General features: G+C 33.9%; 1 protein-coding gene across 2 annotated transcripts in view; it reads left to right on the top strand.

Annotated features, from left to right (window-relative positions):
* FBN1 (fibrillin 1) overlaps positions 1-24,259 on the top strand; it is a 268,419-nt gene that overhangs the window by 143,603 nt on the left and 100,557 nt on the right. For both annotated transcript variants that reach the window (XM_031955152.1, XM_031955151.1), the window contains exons 10-16: positions 4,270-4,452; positions 4,983-5,123; positions 9,574-9,693; positions 13,879-14,004; positions 16,811-16,933; positions 20,681-20,803; positions 22,333-22,485. In XM_031955152.1, the coding sequence (XP_031811012.1) occupies positions 4,270-4,452; positions 4,983-5,123; positions 9,574-9,693; positions 13,879-14,004; positions 16,811-16,933; positions 20,681-20,803; positions 22,333-22,485 (969 nt within the window). The remainder of the gene's footprint in view (positions 1-4,269; positions 4,453-4,982; positions 5,124-9,573; positions 9,694-13,878; positions 14,005-16,810; positions 16,934-20,680; positions 20,804-22,332; positions 22,486-24,259) is intronic.

Raw genomic sequence — 24,259 nt, 5'->3', positions numbered from 1 at the left:
ATAGTATCAAGTAATAAAATTAGCATCTCAGAAACTAGAGGGGAAAAGGATCACTGATAGGACAGGATGCTGCTTCATCATAGATTATATAGTTAGCCGAGTGTTATAATCAACTACAAGCCACAGTATTAACAGCTCTGTGTTGTGAAGAGCATTTGACTGGTTTAAGTCCTTGCTCCAGGATATTCTACCTATGTAGTCATAGGCAAGCCATGTCACTGAATTTGTTTCCTGCTCTACAAAATGGGGATCATAATACCTTATAGAATTGGTAGTACTATAGATTTAGAACAAACAAGACTTTTAAGCTTATTTGGTCCAACATCCTCATTCTACAAATGAGGAAACTTGGAACTTGGGAAAATTTAGGTGACTTTTCAAGATTACTTAAATAATAGCAGAAATAGAGTTCAGATCTAGGCCCTTTGTACTTCAGATCCTACACTTTCCACTGTGCCTTATTGAAAAAAGAAGCTTTTGCAAACTTTAAATTGCCATATAAATGTGGGTTACTATTTTCTTAACCAGGCAACACAAAGTGCTATAGAATCCCCATGGGAAGAAATACCAGATATAAAATAAAACTGTGGTAATGGGGTTTCATGCTACAGACCACCTGACCTGGATAATAAAACAGGCCTGGGAATGTTAAATAAGATTGGAAAAGCCGCCAAATTAGGCCAGGTAGTAATAATGGGGACAATATAAGAACATCATAATTATCTACCCATAAATTGGCAGAATTCCCTATGGGGATGTAACAAGGAAGGTTTTTGGATGAGACAAATGACTACTTCTTGGAAGAAGTCAAATTAGAGTCCACAAGGAAAGGAAATAGCTTGGGTTTGTTTCAGAGTAGTGGACAGGAACTGGTGTAGGAAGTATCTGTGGGTGAACCACTATGTGGTAGTGATTATAGTGTGATTAAGTACAAAATCCTGGCAAGAGAGGAAAAACCAACAGAAATCCACCACATGGTTCCTCGGTTATAAGAGAGGGAACTATGACAAAATGTGGGCATTATTTAGTGGAAAAATGGGAAGGAATAGTTAAAAAAAAAAAAACACCCAAAGTGAATATCCCACAGGGAGCCTGGAAACTATTTAAAAACACCTTTTGGAAGCCCAGTAAAAACATGTGCCAGAGATTCAAAAGGCCAGGTGCTCCAAGGAAAAGCCTGCATAACTAATTTGTAGACTGCTTGATTTAATAGAAGAGGTACACTTGTGGGGTAAGTCAGGTGCAAACAAGAAATTAGATAAGCCAAAAAAGACCTGCAAGGGACTACAGAATTCATAATGAAATGCTCTTTAAAGTCCTCAAAGGCAGGATATAAGCTGGAGAAATTAGTGAGATTGCTTTATCATCAGGATACAAAAGATTGTTCGTTAACAAACTGCATCCTTTGTTTCAATCTTTATGGAAGATGTTAGGAAGATATCCACTCCCAGATTGCCTTTTGAAGTCACTAGTTTTGACTAATTTGGACATATAACAGTAACTTACATGAGAAATAGTATGATATTGGGGGGAATGTGTTGGATTTGAAGTTAAAGGAGTTGGATTCAAGTCCACCTTCTGCCATTAATTGGCTCAGACTCAGAAAATTATCTGAATTCTCTTGGTCTCAATTTCTTCATCTATAATATGAAGGACGGTGGAACTCTTAAGGTACCTTCTAGTTTTGTTGATACTGTGATGATTTTATGATTATAAGCCTTCAACATATACTAGAACTAGTAATTTGTAAGTTAGGTAATCACAAGCATTAGTTATCATTGTCAGAGTTTTGTGGAAACTAAAAGGTAAAAATAGGAAACTTTGGGCCAAAATATGGAACCTCATCATAATTAGGCTCTATTGCAGAGTATTGACTAATAGGGTTACTATACTTAAAAAGGGGGTTTTATTTGAATTTGGAAACATCAGTCATAGATTTAGAAAATATTTCAGCAAACATCTAATGCAGCATCTCGGTCCCTTATACTTCTGTGTCATCCACTAAGCTAGAACAATGGTTCTCAAACTTTTGTTCTCAGTATTTTCATTCTATTAAAATATTGAAGATCTGTTCAAAGAGTTTTTGGTTTATGGGGTTATATTTATAGATAGTTACCATATTAGAAATAAAAACTAATTTTGAATTGTAGACTTTTTGAAAAGGTTTCAGAGACCCCCCTCCAGGATTCTCTGAACCCATACTTTTTGAGAATCATTGCTCTATAACAAGGGTCAGAAAACTACAGCAAGGACTAACTGGATGACCTAAGAATAGTTTTTAACATTTTAAAATACTTTAAAACTTTATTTTAAAATGTAAGATCCATTCTTAGCTCTATTGCCAGCTGAGTCCTGGACAAGAGTATTGGACTAATTTTTCTTATTCCCCAACTGATCCTTTGATTTCTTTTGTATAGGCATCTCTCAATGAAGAAACTCTTCCCAATAAGATAGGCATCTATTCCTAGAGCATTGAGAGGTTAAGTGATATACTCAGGGTCACAAAATCAGTGTATATCACAGGAAAGACTTAAACCCACCTTTCTATCCACCATGGTTTGCCTCCTCTGATTCAATTGGAAGCAAATAAGATGAAATTCAGTAGTAAATTAGGACTGGAACATTGTGGTTGAAATGATAAGTTAGTAATTGGTTAGTGGTATAAAGAGAATATTTATCTTGCTTTTTGACTTTTGTGTTTTCCTTGATATTTCTAAATATTTTTAAAATATATTTTGATTAGGATGTATATAGATAAATGGTCCATATATTTTAGGGTGTGATTATGGAAATAATCTATTTCTATTTACAGTCTTAAAATTTGCTTTTAGTTGTCATTTATAATTCCAAGAATACCAAATTATATAGCCTTACCCAGGCACAATAATTTCAATTTAATAAGATGATGTCTTATTTTAATACAATAGCTCTTTGATATGATTACCCTCACTTTACTTTCACTACCTTAGAATTTCAATATTTCTACCCATTTCCTCTCCCTTTCTACTTTGAAAAAATATTCTCCTTTCCATCTTTTAACTATGATTCCATTCTCTTCTGCCCTCTTTCAGGTCCTTGGTCCATTAGTTGTCCTATTTCTTCCTTGTATCTTCTTCTTGTACATCTGCTTCCTTTTCTACTAATCTCTTTATCCTTCTTAAAACAAACCTTTTCTTCATTTTTTTTTCCTGTTTGGAAGTAGCTTTTACTTATTTTCTCAGGAAATATCTAGAAGGTAAAATTTGTAATTGCTACCTTCACTACCTTATTTCTTACTCATTCTTGAACTCCCTAGCTTCAGAATCCTCTACTTGACTAAAATTGACTTTTCAAAGATCACTTATGATCTCAGAATGATCAAATATACTAGGCTTGACAATAGTCTCTCTTATATTTAGCCATTTTCTTCCACTGTAGCTGCCATTGCCATAGTTCCAGTCCTCATTTATTGTCGAGACTTGTAATAATCTTCTGAAGGATGAGACTGTTTCCCATATTACCTTCCTTCATTGTAACCTAAAAAGTCTCAAGAAATTAATTTTCCTAACAGACCCTTTAATATGTCCCTTGTGATAAGAGAGTTTCTTGCCTACAAATTGTCTTTAGCTTGTCATTCAAACTCTCCCTCCCCTACAACTTTTGTCTTTCTGGCTTTAGCTTGACTACTTAGTGCTCTCTGAGCACAATTGTAATCCATACTATCTCTTATGGCATTCTTTCTACCTAGATTTCTCCCCTTCCACTGCTTCTTCTTTAAGGTCCAGCTCAAATGTGACCTTGAAAGTAAAGCTCTTCCTGATTTGATTCCCTTTCCAAATTGGAAATGATAGTTGCCTCTGTTGCACTCTTATAATGTAGGCTTTATAGGATAGTTCTGTATGTGCATGTGCCTTATTTTCTGTGCAAAACATTAAACTTCCTAAAAACAATAACTCCTGCCTTACTCTGGTTTTTATTACTTTTGTGACTAGCACTCCTTTGTATAACATAAACATGAAACAAATTTTTCTTTTAATGAAATTGAAAGAAATAGCTTTTTGAAAATCACTAAATAGGGGTATGACACAGTGGATAAAGCACCCAACCCTAAGGTCAGGAGCACCTGGATTCAAATCTGACCTCAGATACTTCCAAGCTGTGTGATCCTGAGTGATCTTGTGTGATCACTTAATCTCACTTACCTAAAAAAAATAAATAAAATAAAAATCTGCAAACAAGTAACTTTTTTTGTCATAGCTTAAGTTTAATCTTGATATTTTTCCCCATCAGAGGAATTCCACAGGCTTTGCACCCTACCTGGGATAGTTCCTGGAAGACCTGATATTCCTTTGCCTCCTGGTGTCTTCCCTCCCAGTGGTCCAGTGCCTCCTGGTGTCCCTGTACCTCCTGGCATCTATCCACCAATCCCAAGACCACAACTCCCAGAGCCTTATCCATCTCGGGAACCGTCACGTAAGAATTGAATTGGCATTTGATTATTTTTTTTCATGTTATACTAGGTTCTTAATACCTATTTTTGCTATTTAATTTTTGTTTATATTTAAATTTAGCAAGTGAACTTAAAATCATTTGGACTTGTCCATTAAATGGAATTAAGATATTTATAGGATGCACTTTATACAGAGTACATTAGAAATGTAAAATCAATCTTTGCAATGGATTATACCTTGCACACTTGATTTGGTTAATACCATCTACCTGCTGATTATCTGCTATTACCACTTTTGGTATGCCAGCTAAGGAGGGGAGTGACATACTTTGACGCCTGTGTATGCCTGATAGGGCAGAAATAACTTTGGAAGCCCAAAATCACTTCCACTTAGTCATTTGTATTCTCAGCATGTCTGATCTAAATATACAGAAAATAGTCACTTTTTTGATAACTACTTTTATGTGTTTAGTATATATACGCTATAATATTAATATTCATGATTCATATCATTTTACCAAACATTAACCTCCATAAAAAATAATTTTTGTAGGGGTGTTGCCAGTCAATATCACAGATTACTGCCAGCTGTATCGAGGTCTCTGCCTCAATGGTCACTGTATTCCCACTCCTGGGAGCTACCGCTGTGAATGCAACAAAGGATTCCAGCTTGATATTCGTGGAGAATGCATTGGTATGTGATGTAGGACTGTTTCCATAAGTGGTATAGTAATAGTGAGCTCAACTCTCTGTGTATCATTGTTTTTTTCCAGGGAGATAGTAATCAGCCTAGAACAGGACTCCCTCTTCCTGCTTTTGAATCTACTTGTTTAGTTAAGTGTCAAATTTAAATAGAAATGGTGGTCACCAATCCATAAATAAAAATTCCTGTGGATTTGCATTTTGATTTAACTTAAAAATTTCGTATTATCAACGTTTTATAGTATTTTATTTATTTTATTACTGTTCCCCAATGACATTTTAATTGATTTAGGCCACACTCAAGAGTTTATAGGCCTAATCCAATCTGTAGGCCACCTGTTTGACACCTCTGCTGGGTAAAATAACCAGATTTGTTAACATGGTGGGGATGAAAGGCATGGGTGGGAACTAATTTGGTAATATTTTCAGTTTAATGACAGTCTCAGGTCCCTGCTACAACTTTTCTTCTAATTTTAAAGCATTGAGTATTCTAAAAAGTGTACCAATCACAGTAATAAAGACAGAAAGGAATAAAAATTTCAGATGTCCCCAGTGGAGTATATTTACGATTGTCCTACAGAATGAATTGTTCAGAATTGGGATTGCCCCAGATGTTCATCCAGAACATCTGGTTCCCCCTCTTTTTAAAAAAAAAAAATCAGATTATAATAGACATCTTAGGAATCTCTGTTACGCTTTCTCCTTTCTTTTCAAAAGCCTTTTTTTAACGGAGACTTTTTTTTAGTGCTTATCTTTTTTACTTCTAACTAGCCTATTAGCTTATTTTAATTGGTTTCAGCCAGTTTTTTCTTTCATCATTCTTTTATCTGAATTACCTTTTATTACCTTTCCCTCCACCTGCTAGGGACCCTTTTAGCAGCAGGCCTCTAAGTACCCTTAGTACTGAGCCATTATATTTGAAAAGGGTACAAAAACAATCTTTCATTGAGTTGAATATAATTCAAATAAATTCATTTAAGGAAACATTTATTAAGCACACTTAAGCATTTATTAACCACTGAGAGACAAGGTGATAAAGTAAATAAAAAGCTGGCCTCAAGAGTAAGGTTCACCTGGGTGTGAACCCTCTGTCTGACACAGCTCTATAACACTAAAAAAGTTACTTATTCTTTCAATGCTCTGATTAGTGGCAGGGCAAGGATCAGAATTAAGATTTCCTAATTTTCTAGACTAGGCAAATGTGTTATTCCTTGCTTGGTATGTAAGGGAGCACTGAGACCTTATTTGATTCAGGAGACTTGTGCTCATTTTTGGGCCATAAGTTTATAGCTGCCTTCATAAGGCTGTAACTGTGATAGAAGACCTTGGCTTAAGTAAACAAGTCTCACTGTGGCTCTAAGATATAGTTTTCGGGCTCTTCTTACTATTGTATACCTGAAAGACATACTCTTGTTTGAAACAAGCTTGATGTAAGGAAAAACTTTCTAATAAGGAAACTTAGCTATAGCCTAAGTTGGAGAATCAGAAAGATCCAAATTTAAATATAGTCTCAGACACTTAACCAGCTAGGTTGGACAATATAGGATAATATAAAAAATAGGATAATAACCTTTAAGGTTGTTTTAAGCATTATATGAGATATTACACATATGTAAAGTACTTTGTAAATATTAAAACATTAAATAAACACAGCTATTAATAACAATTATAGCTCTCCAAAGGAGAACTAGCTCAGAAGATAGTAACTTTTACTAGAAATTTTCAAGCAAAAGTTGGATGACCACTTGTCTGGTGTGTTATGATAGGGAATTTTCTTTTGGCTGGGGGGAGGCTATGGATTAGACTAATTGGAACTGAGGCCCTGAAATTGTCATTCTCTAACCACTTGTTCAGTGTAGAATTAAATTTTTTGTCAGAATAAAGGTCTAGGTTTATTCATGATTTCAATTTAAAACACTTTACATGTCTTGTTTCTGTCCTTTTACCTGTTTTCCAAATCTTTGATAATCTTTGATAGTGTTTATAGAGAAAATATCTCTGGTTTGGTTAGTGATTAAAACTGAAGCAAAAACTCTTTCAATTGTTATCTACTTAATAGAGTTGGTAATAGAGCTATTAATAGAATCAATTTTATTACTGATTAGAAAAAAACTTACAAGAAGCATCCACTAATGGATGATAAGAATACCTAATATATAGCTGTAAAGTTTGCAAAGTGCTTTATAGATGACATTTCATTTGGGTTTCATAATAACTCTATGAAGTAGGTGCTGTTATATTCCTGCTTTACAAGTGAGTGAACAGAGGCTGATGGGCTAAATGACTTACATATTAGGTATCAAAAGTAAGTTTTGAATTTGGGTCTTTCTGACTTAAAAGTGAGTATTGTGAGTTTTTAAATTTTTCATTCATTCATTTTTTTTTTTTTACTGATCCACTTAGATGCATAAGCATCTTTCTTATTCCAGGCAATTTTATCTACTCTATTTCTGTATCAATGATTTAGACAGGAAAAAAGAAAAAAAAACGTTTTTATTTCTGGTTCTGCTGTTGTGGGGTGATATGACCATCACCTTCAGCTGTAGTTTAAAAAAAAAATCATTAGACAGGGAGCAAGATGAACCCGAGTTCTAATTTTGATTCAGTCAGTAACTATCAATGGGAACTTTAGGCAAATTTCTTAACTTTTTCAGGTTCAATTTAATCATTTGTGAAATGAGAGAATGTAGATTTTTGGGGACTAACAACAATAAAAAATAATGTTTATGTAGAGCTTTGATATTTGCAAAGAGCTTTACATGTATTTAGTTTAACCCTAACATTCTAGTATAGGGGTAAATTCTAGGAGAATATAAGGTTAGTGGGTTACTGAAATTTGTGGCAGGGGGTATAAACTATATTATAGATAAATTCTTCCCTTTAAAAATGACTTCTATAGTCTTGCTAATGTTGTTTATAGAATTCAAGGTGGGAGATCCCAAGGTAGCTAGATTTCCATTTCCTAGACTCAGAAAGGATAACTAGTGTTCTAACTCCTTTAGTATTTAAAGAATGTCAGGAAATAGTTACATTTAACTCATGCAGGTCAGCATCTAGTCTACATCCAACACAGAAAAACTGTTTGCCCTCATGATGCTACCATCTCTTCAAAAATATTCTCTGAAAAATTATGGGAAAAGACAGTGCCCTCTTTTATTTGCGAAAGTAAATTTGTTCACTTGAGTAGGGTGCTAGGGTGTACAAAATGAGAAAGAAAAAGCCATTCTTAAAACATTAGATGTTTTATAGTCTTTTAAAGTTTTTTTTTTTAAATGTTGTCTTTTGCATCACTAGTAAAGTCCTATTCTGATACTTCATGTCAGGTAAAGTTAACAAACATTTCTTAAGCCCTTGGTATATACCAGACACTATGCTAAGTTCTAGGAATACAAATACAAGCAAAAAATGCATCATTATGGAATAGCATTTACTCCCAATTATCCCCATTATCTCAAAGCCTCTTTTGGAAGATAATCTTTACCAGGGCCTGCCAACCTAGAAGGACTTCAATTATAGACCCAATGATGGGGTAACAGTCTGTAATGGCTTTGTAAGATTTTCAAATCTTATAAGGTTGTCCCCAAGGAATTAAAATGTTGAGCCATAGAGACTCCTGAAAATCTCCTACTTTTTGCAGTCATTTACCCCATTGCCTCTAGAATTACCACAGTAAATGAAAGTAAGAGGTCTATTGCGGAGTGGATAAATTTTTGATATTATTGTCAACTAGAGCTGTGTTCAAGGCCTTTCAAAGGCACATATTGATTTTATGTTTCCAGACAGGTTTCTTATCCTCTACAAGATCATAAGTTATAAAGAAGTTGCAAATATGAATTGATTACAGGGAGGGATATTGGAGGGAGAAAGGGATATGTCCAATCCCTGTCCCTAACAATGTCTGGTACTTATTAGGGGCTAACAAATGCTTATTCACTAACTGATGATTAAAACAAAGTTGTAATCTATATTGCTTACGGGAATTCCATACCAATCAAATAACAGATTGTTGAAGTTTTAAAGTAAGACATTTTACACATGGAAGGAAAAAAAAAAACTATTAAAATTCTTGTTCCCATATGTAGTACTCCACACACCTGTAACGCCTGCTCCTGAGGAGGCTGAGGCTGGTGGATTGCTTGAGTTTTAGCTTAAATCTGCAGTTGGGCTAAAACTGTGTGGCTGTCCACATTGTCATGAGCTCAAAATGGAGGGCCGTTGGGCTACTTAAGGAAGAGCAAACTCTTCCAAGGTGAGAAAATGGAGCAAAGTATCCCAAGCAATATTGGAATCAAGCCTGGGAGTGGTTGCTATATTTTTGTCCTTGGCAAGCAAGGGTATATCCAAACTCAAAAAAAAAAAGGAACAAAACAAAACAAAAATTCTTGCAGCTACATTCTTATTGTCTAGTTTCCTACTAACAATTTACTGTTTATATTTTACAGATGTTGATGAGTGTGAGAAAAATCCTTGTGTAGGTGGAGAGTGTGTCAATACTCAAGGATCCTACATATGTCAGTGTCGAGTTGGGTATCAGAGCACATTGACAAGGACTGAATGTCGAGGTAAAATATAGTATCTGTTTCATAGCTAGAAGTTAAGATTTAGCATGGCAGGAAAATATTTATTTCTTCTTAACAAATTTAAATTGTTTTCCAACTCCTTTTAGCTTTAATATATTTGATGTAAATTTCTCCTTCTAAGGAAAATTCTAATATTCTTTACTACTGATTCTAAAATACTATTGCCTATAATCAATTTCTGAGCTAGAGAGAACTATGGCATAAGCCAATTAGACCTATCCAAATTAGGAAATTCAGTAAAGATGTAGATTTTTACTGAGCTGTCATTTAAAAATACTTTAAAGCAGAAGGTTTGAAATGAGCCACTCTTAATTGAAAATTTAATAGAACAATAATTTCAGGGTTTTAGTAGTTTTTGCTTCAATTGCTGCAGTACCATACTTGTTGATCTTCTTGGCTCCAGTCTCTTCCTATGCTGTTTCAACCTAAACTGTGCTACAAAATCAGTCTTACCAAAGCACAGCTTTTGTCTCATCACTTCCCTTATTTAGAAATATTCCAGATCTCCCTATTGTCTTGTGAATTAAGTCCAAATTCCTTGGTCTGGCATTCAAGGTCCTCCATAATCTGACCCCAAAATACCTTAATCTCATTGTTTTCTTACAAGTATTGTTATATATTCCAGCTCAAGTAGACTTCTCTTTGTTTTCCACACATGTTGGCCTATCTGCCTGAAATTTTCTTCCTGCTCTACCCATCTAATTTTTGACTAGCAAAATTCTGTTTATCCTTGAAGGCCCAATTTAAATTCCATTGTTGTCATAAAGATTAAGGGGAAAAAAATTCCCACTTAGAATGAAGAAGTATGATGAATACAGCAATCAACTATGATTCCAGATTACTGAGGATATTCTGTTACCCACATTCTCACAAAGAGCTAATATTCTAATGAATAACCTTAATAATTAGAAATGATTTACTGAAACAGATGGGATATATGTTGTACTAAGTTTAGAATTTTTAAATATTCTATTAAAAATAAACATTTTGCGCATCATTTGAAAATATTATCTGTACAAAACTATCTTTTATATTTAAGTTAATAAGCGGCAAAAGAAGAAAGGATGAGAGCATTTTCAATCCAGAGAATGACCACCAGCAACAATGTTTTCATTACTCCTTTAAAGTAATTCTTAGAAAGCTTTAGGGAGTGGTACCTCTCTCAATAGATAATGTATGAATTATCCTGGTGTGAATCATAATATGAACACTTAGATGTTTATGTGGGAAAAGCAAACAAGGTAAATCCAAGCCTTCTGTGCTTAGGTACAGAGAAAGTCTTAATGGGTGAGAAGGAGAGGTCAAAAAAGATGTAGAAATATAGGGGTACCAAACTTTGAAAGTTAAGTTAAATTTTAGAATCATGAATTAATAGGGGTCCAGGAAAGGTTTTGAATATTTAATGATGGGAAAATAATTATTAGTTAGACATTTTGTTATTATTAGGCTGAAGAAAAATGAACAAGTTCAACAAATAGAAGTATGCTCAATGAATGTATTGAATGTTTTAGCTTTGGAAAGGAAAAAATATAAACTTATTTTATCAACTATGATAAAAAGAAGCAGAAGATAAACCTATTGGAAATGGGCTATAAAAATGAAATGATCTAGTAGTGAAGTAATGGTAGCTAATTGAAAATAACATGTTTAGAGAGGAAGCTGCTAATTAGCCCAAGAGTTTACAATGGAAAATACAGGCTGTAAATACTTCTTTCTCCTTTAAAGAAACTGGTATATACTTTGAGACTAAAAAAAAAAAAAGGAGACAGAGAACAAAGGCGTTCCATGTAAAGTTATGAATGATCTTTATATAATTTATTAATTATAGTACATATGTTTAATTCAAGTTTTTCCATATTAGAAAAAATGGTGATGCATCTGTATATCTGACTGTCCCTGTTTGGTATAAATAGTTAAAGGTGCAAAAGAAAAAAAAAAGTCAAGATCTCATTCTGAATGAGAAATGGGAACAATGAAAGAATAGAAGAAAAGATATTTGAAGAAGTTGCTGCACAAAAAATAACAAGCCAAAGGTACAAAGAAGACAATTTCAGAGCAAATTAAAAAAAAAATTGGAGGAAGGGATTAGAAGAAAATAGGAGAGTATTTTGGAAGGAAAATGCTACCACTACATCTTCTTTCAGATTGAAAAAAATTATAGAATAGTAAACCTTGAAGAAAGGGAGACTCAAAATTTGATTTTCTTTATATTATATTTCTTATAGATTATTTTATTACTTATTAGATTATATAACAGTTTATACTTTGGAAAGAAGAAAAGAGCTACTGAGAAAAGGATCACACATTAAAAGTATAGCTATCAGATGGCATCCTTCCTACTTTGACTCATCAAGTGGAAATGTGGCACTTGTTGCTTAATCTACACAGAAGCAAAACTTTTGAGGATCAATGGCCATTAACTTCAACAAAGCACTTTCTTAGGTGCTAAGAGTGATATGATGATGAGTAAAACAATATCTGTCAGTGAGAAATTGTCTCATATAAACATGAGGCAGGCACCAAGCAAACTGAAAATTTCAGACAGGATTTTAACTGTATGAAAGTTCATAGGAAGGAGCGATCACATTAGTTTAAGTGGAACAAGACAAGTTATGTGGAGGAAGTGAAGTTGGGTCTTGACAATTGAAAGAAGTTCATCTGATAGTGATGTAAAGGGTGACTCCAGAAGGTAACATAAAAACATGAGATAGAATGGTACAGGACTGCTTGGGGAAGTATAAGTAGACCAGTTTGACTGGAGTGGGCTAAAAGCTATGGCATATGTCCAGTTAAAAAATTTGGTCTTTATTCATCAGTAGGCAGTAGTGAGCCATTTTGAACAAGTTGGTGATATACATCAAGAAGATTATGCTGATCTCTTTAGAAGGATAATTGAGTGGTATTTGGAGATGACAACTCAAGACTGGGAGATGGAGATCTCTTAAGAAACTGATAGTCTTTAATCCTAAAAATAAAAACTAAATTGATAACTAGAAATATAAAAAGGTTGAGAAGATACATAATTTTTATAGGACTTATTTAGTATATCTTTTATCTTAACTGCTTCAAATATGATATATATGCAAAAATAATACACAGTGTAACACATATACATATATATACATATCTATACATGTCCATTCGTAGCGATACATATTTGTGTATATGCAAACACAAATACATATGCATATATGTTTATGTATCCACATTTTAATATTTGAAGTGCATATATATAAACACACACACACACACACACACACACACACACAGATTATCTTTTCCACCTACCTCCTACACCATCCCCTGTTCCACATCTTTTGGGAAAGCTTTATTCTGTAGCAGATGGGCCTTGGAAAAGATTATATAACCAATTGACAGTGGATTTTGGCTCTTTCCATCTGATACTCATGTGCTTTCATAGTTTCTAGAATTCTAATCTGAAAAGCTGAGAAAACGTGAGAATACCTGGTCTGTCATGCTACCTTCATTTAGTTGATCAGGAACTTTTGAAGCAAAATAAGAATTTACTGTAATCAAATTGTGGGTACTTGAAGTGATTCTATCCCCAGCCACTACAGTTTAACTTGCTATAACAAAAGACAAAAAGGAGAAAAATGCGGCCTTGGCATGAGTATTTCACAAAGTGATGAGGAAAAAAACAATTCAAAACAACCCAATATGAAAGCAATACAATTGCATGCAGAGAGTTTTTCAAATCATGATTTATTTTCAAACAATATAATTCATTTGCATTAAATGAGGAATAAAAGTTAGTATGATCATTCTCATTATGACTTGTTTTATTGTGATTGATATGTCCAATTATAGGACTTCCCTCTTTTAATAATATGACAGTTACTAACCAAAATCCAGAATCTTAATAATGTATAGACCTCTAAAGAAACTAATTTTGAAAAGTAATTGATTTTTAAATCCATTTTGTTTACACAAATCAAAAGGAAATGTAATTTTTTGAGTTTTAAAAATTCCATTAAATATTAAATTATCTGTGGTCCATTGTGCCACTAAAATACATATAGGAAAGGAAGGAATTAACTCTTGAGATCAAAAAGTAAGGTGAGGATAGTTGGAGAAAAATGAAAATAGACCTTCTTTTTTAAAAAAAATAATCCATTTTCATTGTGTTTTTTTTTCCTTTGCTTTTAGATATTGACGAATGTTTACAGAATGGCCGGATCTGCAATAATGGACGTTGTATAAACACAGAAGGCAGTTTCCATTGTGTGTGTAACGCTGGTTTCCATGTAGCAAGTGATGGGAAAAATTGTGAAGGTACAAATTTTTTTTTATATTATTCCCTTTCTTTTGTAATAAAACTTCCACTTCAAGATCTTTGTCAATTTAATGAAACCAAATAGAATATTTTGTCAAAAGCCAAAATGCTAAAAAGCCTTTTTATTTATCTTAATCTAGGAGACAGTCTCATTTTATACAGTGGAATGTATTTTTAAGAATTGTATGTAGTTGTGGCAGCTAGGTGGTGCAGTGGTTATAGCACCAGCCCTGAAGTCAGGAGGACCTGAGTTCAGATCTGGTCTCAGACACTTAGCACTTCCTAACTGTGTGACCCTAGTCAAGTCACTTAACCCCAATTGCCTCAACCAAAAAAAAATTATATAATTTAGATTTATATAACAAATAATTTAAATGCACCAAGGAGTTCTATAAGGAATCCTTTTTTCATGCAAATAAATATTTCTCAGGTTATCTTTTTTATACATTGGGAAATTTTAAAGTTGCATTTTTTAAGTGAGGGATACCTTTAACTGTATGTAGTTTGGTTATTTATGATTTGGGCTCTCTGTCCAGAAATAAAAACAGAGATAGCAAAAAGGGTTTTAACTTAAACTTAAATGACTAAGGTTCAAGTCCCAGCTCTAATGCTAACTAGTTATGTGACTGAGCAATTTATTTAACCTTTCGGAGCCTCAGTTTCCTCATCTGAAAAATAGGAATAGTTATAATAATATTTGCACTATCTACCTCTTAGGTGGCTCCGAAGAAAGTATTTTGTAATTTGTGAAGCAATATATAAATGGGACCTTTTAATAATCATCACCTCGTAATTAATAAATTTTTATTTGTTTCATGGGCAGTTATAAATTTTGAGTTACACATTTCATGTTTTATAGTCCAGAGGGATCAGGCATATATTCTTTGGACTACACATAGCCCAAAACACTCGGGTGTAGCTTGAATCAGATTATAATATAATTGAAAAATATTTGGCAAAATTTACAAAATACAATAAAGCATAGGTAATATTACATTTGAAAACTAACTCATTGTGAAGCTTGAAGGGATCCTAATGTATGGTTTAGTGGCTCCTGTTTCTATTTGATTTTGACACCATTGGTCTACCGAACCAGTGCTCTTATTGTAAATTTTGCCTCTTTCATCGCGTTATACTGTCTAGCTATTATATTTTTCCACTTTTTGCCTGACCAGAAAAAGTGAACACAATTGATGAGTTTCTACTTCATAGGCCTTTAGCAAAAAATGAAGAATGTTCTTTATCATGTTTCCCAAGGTCTTTGGGAAAGATCCCAAGAATCTATTCATACATTAAAAGAATTTCAAGACTGTTCTTAGAAACATTTTTGGCAGAATATTATCTCAGTGATTCAGCTTAGAGACTTAATGCCAAAATTCCTAGTTGGGATAGATTCATGGTTTTTTTTCTTCTTTAAAAATCATAAATTATTTTTGTCTGATTTAGGCTGTAAGTGAAAAGAAAACACACATGTCTAGAGTGCAAATGCCATCTAAGACAGCTGCAATATTAAATGAAATATCATATTTATACATTTAAAGACATGTCATGATGATCTGGGGATCTTAGGGGTTAGCTGGCATTCGTTTTAATTATTGGTCCAGAGGCAGGCATTTTGGAAATCCATTCTTTCCTACTTCTTTTTGGTATTACCTCAAACTACAAGCTGCTTTTTGATTTACAGGCATTTCAGAACCAAGATTAAGTCTGGATATATTTGGAATTCCATTAGTCTTAGTTCTAATTATTCCTCCTTTTTTTTACTCAGTTTCATGTATTAGCAATAATATGAACCTGTGAAATTAGTGTACATGCCAGTCTGGGAAAATACTTTTTAGTTTTCATCAAGCAATATTCCCAAAATCTGTTTTATTATCTTTTTTGGTCAAAATTTTTCATATTACACAAATCAGTTTAGCCTGATGGTGTTTGGGCACACACTAAGCATGAGATGTGTTTCATTTAAATTAACTCTAGTTTACTATAGTAAAAAAAACAGTGTTGTTATTCTCAGTGGATTTTTTTAAGTACCCACTCTTCTGATCATATGAAATATGTATATATTGTATGCACATTGTATGTGTATATCTAGATATACACATATATATAGACAAAAGTAAGCCATAATATTTCTTATATCATAACCCTTCACTCTATATACTCAGGAGAATGGTCTCTCTACTCATTTTTGCCTGATTAGACTTCCTGCCTCAAGTCTCTCTCTTTACTTTGGTCTGTCTTACACACTGTTATTGAAGTGGCATTCCTTTAAGTAAGACCAAGCTTTGTCATTCCTAAGTCAGCTGCAGGGATTCTTTAAAGTCCTCACTTTCTGGTCCCAACCTGTTTTTTAAGGCTCATTGGGCATTGCTTCTCTTCTCACACTTTGCAGTCTAGCCAAACTGTTGTTCTCTATGTTCCTCATATACAATATTTAATCTCCTATCTCCATACTTTTGTAACGGCTATCCCCCATGCCTGGAAGGAACTCATTCCTCATATTATCTACCTCACAGAATTTCTTTCTTTAAGCTGCAACTCAAACACCATTTTCTTCACGAAGCCTATTTTTGCTTGCCCCCAACCACTAGTGCTTCCCTTATTTTGTATTTAACAATTTCTTATTTATCCTGTAGATTTATGTGTATATATTGTCCTTCCTATTAGAGTTTAAGCTTTTTGTGAATGAGATTGTTTCATTCTTTGTTCTTGTATTATGTCCCTAGTGCCTAGCACTGTTCACAGCACACAGGAAACACTGAATATTGTTGGTTGATGCATGACTGATTGGCTCTTTCTCCCTAGATATGGATGAATGCAGCATAAGGAACATGTGCCTCAATGGAATGTGCATCAATGAAGATGGCAGTTTTAAGTGCATTTGTAAACCTGGCTTCCAGCTGGCATCAGATGGCCGTTACTGCAAAGGTTTGTGTTGTACAATTTAGACTGTACAAATTTTAACAAATTTTTTCTTTCTTTTTTCAAGGAGAAATCTTATATTACTTAGAGGAATGACCTTCATAATTCTTCACAACCTGAACTCTTTTACCTTTTCATTCTTCTATAACTTTGTTTCTCTTCATATACTTCACTAATACTGGCCTTCTTGCTATTCTTTGCACATGACTCCTCACCTTCCCATTTCTGTGCCTGCCACTGATTGAACCCTCTGCCTGAAACACTCTCTCACCTTATCTCCACCTTTTAGTTTTCTTTGCTTGCTTCATGGTTCACCTTAAATTTCATCTTCAGTAGGTGATCTTTCCTAGTGCTTTCTCCTCTGTGAGTACCTTCTTGTCTGTTCTATGTATATCTTGAATGTATTTAACTATTTATACATTGTTTCCTCCATCAAAAAGAGTCCTTTGTGAAAACAGGGATTATTTTTGTTTAACTTTGTATTGCCAGTGACTAGCCTATACAAAGTGTTAGAATTCTGACTGACTTTTCCCCTTTCTGCCCTCTATTTCGTCCAAATATTTGATGTAATTTTCCTTGGCTTAGTAAGATTAACTAGGATGGTACCTAAAACCTAGTCACCCAGAGAAACTGTCAAGATAACTCGAGGGTAGTCTTCCCAGAGGATCTCTTGAACATTTCTTTAAAAAATGGATCAGAATATTTAGTGGATATTAGTTTCATTGTGTTGGTAGATATTTGGACATCTTCCTGAACATATAGAGTTGTGCCTTATCTTCACATTTGGAAGATAATTGCATTTGAACTACTGTAGCATTTTATTTGTCACTTTTTGCCACTTGGAGAGAATATGAAAATTTTTATTTGTAGTTTGTCAAGTTTTCATAATTTCTTCCATGTTCCATAAAGAATAGGGACTTTTTCAGAATCCATAAATGTTAAAGAAAATAACATTCAACAAAAGAAATAAACAAAATACAAACCAAGATGCCATATTTGTGCAGTTTGGTAACTTTTAGTAACCTCATTGCTCTGGGGATTAAGGCAGTACTGAGATTTTTTAAAAAATTGTACTCTTGAAAATAAGAAACTTAATGTTTGATCAGGTTTCCATTTTGTTTCTGAAAAGAAGTAAAAATGATTTGGATTTTAAAATCTTGAAAAGAATCACTGGCGTCAGAATTTTTTGCTTAGAGTCTCTTGTATTCTGTAGCCATGGATGAATGGATTGCTGGACCCAGGTCCAAAGTCTGGGATGGAACCAGACCTGGCATAGGAGTTCATACCTAGAACAGGTCCAGGAGATCTGTTAAAATGCTATATTCAAAACCTTTTGGCTTTCAGTCTCAGACAGAGAGGTGTAGAATATCTGAACTCTCCAAGATTGAGAAAGCAGGATAAAGTCACATGACATCTATTCTCTGAGCGCTCTAGGACAGCTTTGGTTAAGGTATTTTGAAGAAAGAGATCTCCTTATATATGTGTAAAGTCTTTAATAAACATATGGACCTCCCCCTAAACCTAAAAGAACTTCGGTCCCTTGGTTAGGTTATTATATGGGATCCTATATGATCCTAATATCAGTTTCTTACAATGGTAGAAACAAGAAAAGGCAAAAGAAAATGAATGTTTTGTTTTGACAATGGGAAATGCTTCTCCTGTGTATTTCCATTTATTTAATCAATCAAAAATATTTAGGGCCAACTTTATGCCTACCTCAGGATACTCTATATTCTAAATATGCTCTAAGTACTGTGGCACACATAAAGGAAGTAGTAAACAGTCCTTGTTCTCAAGGAGTTTAAACTGGGAAAATGAAAAGGTATGTAATACAAAACAGTATTTAAAAAAAGTACCAAATTGTATGATTCAGACTGCATACAAGTGCTTTCAGAGGAATAGGAGATTACTGTGGTTGGAATTGTCAGGGAAGAATTCCAAACAAATTGATAACAAGAAAGATGTGTCAGTATTGTGAATGTTAGGCCCCTTTGGCTTTGTATGCTATCATATTCTTTCTACTATACTGGCCTACAACTTTCCTATAGATTACCATTGTTCTGGGACTTTGCCATTTAGAAATAAATATGGTTTGCAGATGATATTGAAGAAACCAGATGTGACCTCTTAGGCAATCTTGTTCTTGCCCCCTATGCAAGGATATTAGTACTGACATCCTACATAAATAAATAAGTTTTTCCTCTTCACCTATGAAACATATAAGTTTAGTGGTATCTTTCCAAGATTTTAGTTTGGTGACCAGAGGCATTGTGATCCCTATTATTACCTCTGTCATCTTTTTTGAACATGTGACTATAAAAGGCCCCATCCACATGGCACTAATGAAGAAATACACACAAGAGTGTCCTTAGCTTTATTCCCAGATTCACTAAATTTCCTACTCAAGGCCTTGGACTATGTTTTCAAACAATGCTCTGAGAATTTTAGCTTTGATTGGGATATGTAGAATTGTATATATATAAAAAAAAAAACTAATGTCATTCCTGCAATTAACCAGCCATAATAGGAAGTCAGCCTCTTAAGACAGAGCTAAGTGCCCGTGTCTACATTCTATGTGTCTATTTAAAAAGCTTTCAGATACTTCCTGTTAGAGCCTTGTTGATCCTGTTTCATAGCACATCTTATATTGAACAACAACAAAAAAGACAGGGAGAACAAAACCAAGCTGAGTTCATAAGCTTAAATATAACTCTTGTTTTAAAACACAATTTGAACATGAACTCTTGGACCATTTGGAAATGATTTGTGCTAAATTGTATAATCTAAGTAAAACAGAGAGGTATTTCACTCACTTTGCCTTTTTAAGGTCAGAAAAGAGGAAATAGTCATACACATTGGCTGTTGTATACACTGAAAGTTGTTATAAAGTGATTTGCTTATACATATTATGTTTGTTTCAAATATACTTTAGAATAAATCTGCCTTCTGAAGGAAGAAAAAGTATGTTCCTCTTGTCAATAATAAATGCCCACTCCTATTAGGATATGTCCCATAAAATATTTTACTAGCCCTGGATACATGTGTAGTATACTCTAAAATACTTTCCTTGTTTAAGAAATGTCCTCCTCTGTTGAGTCCTATAGTACTTAGTGCTGTGGTTGGCCAAGAATGGTCATCTAATTTTTCCATATTTATTTTTCTGAGCCAGTTCTTCAGTTTTCCAGTAAAACATTAATGGGATGCACTTTAAAACAAGTCTTATAAAACCAGAAATGTCATGCAAATTGTCCCAGAGTCGTGAAGCGTGGGTGGTTTGGGGATGGGCATCATCCCAGGAATTGAATGCCAGAAGAGGAAGCTTCCTGACCAGGTCAAAGATGTAATTTGCTATTGAGCCTGACTTCTTACATTACAAAATGAGTAGCAATGCTGTAGGAATTGCCTTGCGAAGCATTATACAAGGTCCTTTGTCTAAGGAGTCCCTTTCCTCCTTCCTCCAATTATGCAGTTGCCTCTGTGATGCTTATTTTGGGTTAACCTAATCTTGTGAAAGAATTTTTAGATAGCTTATTGTGAAAGAAAAAAAATTTAAATAATTGATTCTTCCCTGTCTATTTTTTTCCTGGAAAGAAGATGAAAGTATACTTTTAAAAAAACTTGTTGCTTTCTTTCTCTTTCTTCTTTGCCTTTCCCCAAAAGTTAAAACATGTAGATACAAATTGATACTCTAGCAGTGAACTAAAACATGTCTTAATTTCTAACACGTTTTTAATGTGATATTTATCCTTCTAGATATTAATGAATGTGAAACACCTGGAATCTGCATGAATGGACGCTGTGTGAATACAGATGGATCCTATCGATGTGAATGCTTCCCTGGACTGGCAGTGGGGCTAGATGGACGAGTGTGTGTTGGTAAGATAAACTGGTTATGAGAATGACAGCATCAAATAAACTCTATGCCAAAAAATAGAACAAAATGATAGCTACGTTCTAATGAGTAAGGAGCAATAAACCTTCAGGGGCCAGATTTTTTCCATACAAAAATAAAAATATGACATTAGATTAATGAATGGAGAAACATATCTAGGATAAATAATCACTTCAGGGAATTTACAATACATTATTTTAATCATTAGTTTCAGTTTCCACCATCCTCCTTGTTTATTTTCTTCTTGAAATTTGGTTGTCATCTCTCTATTTTCCTTTTCTTTTGGTGACTGTTTTAATGAACATCTGGGTAGCCAAAAGGTAGAGAATGGGAGACAAGAAATATGAAGAATCCAAAAACTAGTTAATATAATTCATGATAATCTGGAGTTTCATGTAGCTGTAAAAGCATTCCCAAAGAGAAAGGACTTTGAGAAATGAATCTTTTTGATCTGTTTGTGGGCATTAAGACCTTTGAACCATGAAAAAGTAAAATGTCTATCTCACTCTCTTGTCCTGATGACATTGAAACATTTTATTAATAAGAACAAAAACAATTTTCTTTTTTGATTAAGTAGTGCATTACCTTTCATTATAAGATATAAGTGTAACATGATGAAGCACTTCTAAATTTAAGCATAAAAGGAGGGCATTATTTTTTTTTTTTGCAGAATAGCTGGTTTAGAACAGGACACATTTAGTGGGACAAATTTTTTAAATTATATCTATTTTAAATGGGTCAAGTTACTTGCATTATCTTCTCCAAAAAGAAACTAATTGAACAGAAAATTTTCAACTTTCCTTACTCAAAAGAGCTTAAAGAAAAAATATTGAAAAATGAAGCAGCTTATTTTAAAATCTTCTAGTCATATTATGTGACTTTTCTTAAAGAAAAACTTTGTAAAAACAAAACAACAACAACAAAAACTTTGGGTACTATTTTGAGTTTTATTGTTTGTTTGTTTTTTTAACTGGATGTTCCTTAGAATGTCTTTGAATTGGAAAAAGATCAGGCTTAGTAAGAATCTACTTTCTCCCCCATTCTGCTGGCCATCTTCCTGCTCCTGCAATAGGATGATGCTTGGGAAGGTCAAAGGGAGAAGTCATTAGATGCAAAATAAACGTCCTCCTCTTTGAAAGAAAAACTCCTAACCCAAACATTCCCCAAGTCTCAGGTTTATTTGGAGAATCAATTAGCTTTCTAAAATGCTTCATTCCCATTCCATGAGCTTGGCTGTTATGGAAATAATTTCTCACCTATAGTAACCCAGGAAAGTTGACAGCATCTACTTAGGTTTCCACTATTTGGAGGTGAGTTTTTTAAACGGACCTCAAAGCCCTTATGACAGAAATGCTATATATCAATGTAAATCAGAACGTTGAGTAAATAGGCGGAGTTCAGGACCAGCTTTGAAGCTTTTGAATGGGCTTCAACAAGGGTTGAAGACACCCAAGGGTGTTTCCACAACTTGAAGATTCAGTAAGATGATGTGATCTTTTTTTTCCTGTTATAGATACTCACATGCGGAGTACATGTTATGGTGGATACAAGAGAGGACAGTGTGTCAAACCTCTGTTTGGAGCAGTTACTAAGTCTGAATGCTGCTGTGCCAGCACCGAATATGCCTTTGGGGAGCCTTGCCAGCCTTGCCCTGCACAGAATTCAGGTATGGAATATTAAGCAGTTGTTGTAATACTAAAAGAGGAAGACATGGCGGTATTCTCTAATGACTTTCATGCATTTCGAGGAACTTGGCACAAGTTCTTACCTAGCCAAGTCTCTCCTTTATGTCCCCTTGAAATTTATTTGAAATTTTACATATTTCTACAGAATACCCCTCACACTCCAAATCAACTCTGCTCATGTTCTTTACAGGGTTTTGTATCTTTAAGCAGCCTGATTTTGTAATTCATATTTTCAGCATTTCTAGTTTGCAGAAGCATCCTATCTTGACCCTGTGATGAAACCAGGATTTTGTGTAATATGAAAGGAGATAATTATTTTAAACTATCTAAAATATTTTTTAAATGCCTATTTCATCACATTTTATGTGATCAGAAATTTTGTCCTGTGCTGTTTATTTAAACTGGGTTAATAATGCTTTTCATATAGCAGCTTATATGGCATAGAATATGCACAGTATTGTAGGAGTTATCATAATATAGAATTAACACTGACCTAGAAATGAGACTGTTCTAGGTCTGGCCCAAGCACTGACTAATGGTCATTTGTTTTTGTTTTTTTAATTTCTCTAGGAATTTTACCCTTCCTTCTGAAAAGTTGAAACTTGTTTACAAAATTAAATTCTTATCTAAAACAGCAATTACAGTTTTCTCATCTATAGACAGGTTGTACTAAGTGATATGAACAGGCCTTTTTAGTTCAAACTTGATATATTTTTATTCTCAAGACTAAGGGAAATAGCATATTTTTAGTATTGGAAAGGTAGTTTAATCATAAGTATCTCTTGTATGCAGAAAGTGTGTGTGTGTGTGTGTGTGTGTGTGTGTGTGTGTGTGTGTGTTTTGTCTTAGTTGGACCCATGTAGTTTTTTGACTTAGAAAAAATTAGTTGTGACTTTGGAGATTTTCAAAATCTTGTCATATTGAAAAAACCTTCCTTGCTCTTATAAAGTTATTCACCTATTAGATGTTTGGAAATTAATATGTGGGGTCTAGTGGATAGAATATTTTAAAGGTAAGAATAAACATTCAAAGAAAGACAGATTTTCTATAATTGATGACCTTATGTAACATCTTTTGTTTCATGCCTTGAGTGATGATACAAATTACTCTCAGATTTATGTCATTTTATCCTTATAATGACCCTGTGAGATGAGTAGAATGAGTATTATATTAAAAGTTTACAGAGAAGGAAACAAAAGCACAGAAAAGTTGAGTGTCAATTATACTACAAATTAGTGACAGGAGAACTGCAACCTATTCCTCCTAACTCTCAGCATTGTACTTTTTTATTACATTATGTTGCTTCTCTGAAAAGCTGTTTAGCACAGGAATTTAAGAGAAGTAATATTAGATTGTTATTTGAGCAGAATATTTCATGACTCACTGCATTATAGAGTTAAAATGTTTTCTAAATTTAGGGCCCACTGCCACTGACTTCTGTTTTATATTTGAATGAATTTAAACAGAAGAGTTTCACATGTGGAAACTGTTTCATCTAGGCTGGTCTGCCCACCTATTTGGTTGCTGAAAATGCCAATTCATGAAGGATAAAATGTAGGACATCCTTCATTTCAGGGAAGAAAAGAATTTCTCAAAAGAAGATGTATTGCTGTGGGAACTGAATATATCCAAAAGGAAAGAGTTTTTCCTCTATCATTTAATCTAGTTTGAAGCTAACCATCTGAGAGCTAAAAATGTATCTTTCCTCTCCGGAAATGAGACACGTGCAAACTGTAAATGAAGACTTTTCTACTC

This window comes from Sarcophilus harrisii, chromosome 2 (genome assembly GCF_902635505.1).
Source record: "Sarcophilus harrisii chromosome 2, mSarHar1.11, whole genome shotgun sequence".
Classification (NCBI taxonomy): Eukaryota; Metazoa; Chordata; class Mammalia; order Dasyuromorphia; family Dasyuridae; genus Sarcophilus; species Sarcophilus harrisii.
This window is presented reverse-complemented; position numbering and strand designations above follow the sequence as displayed.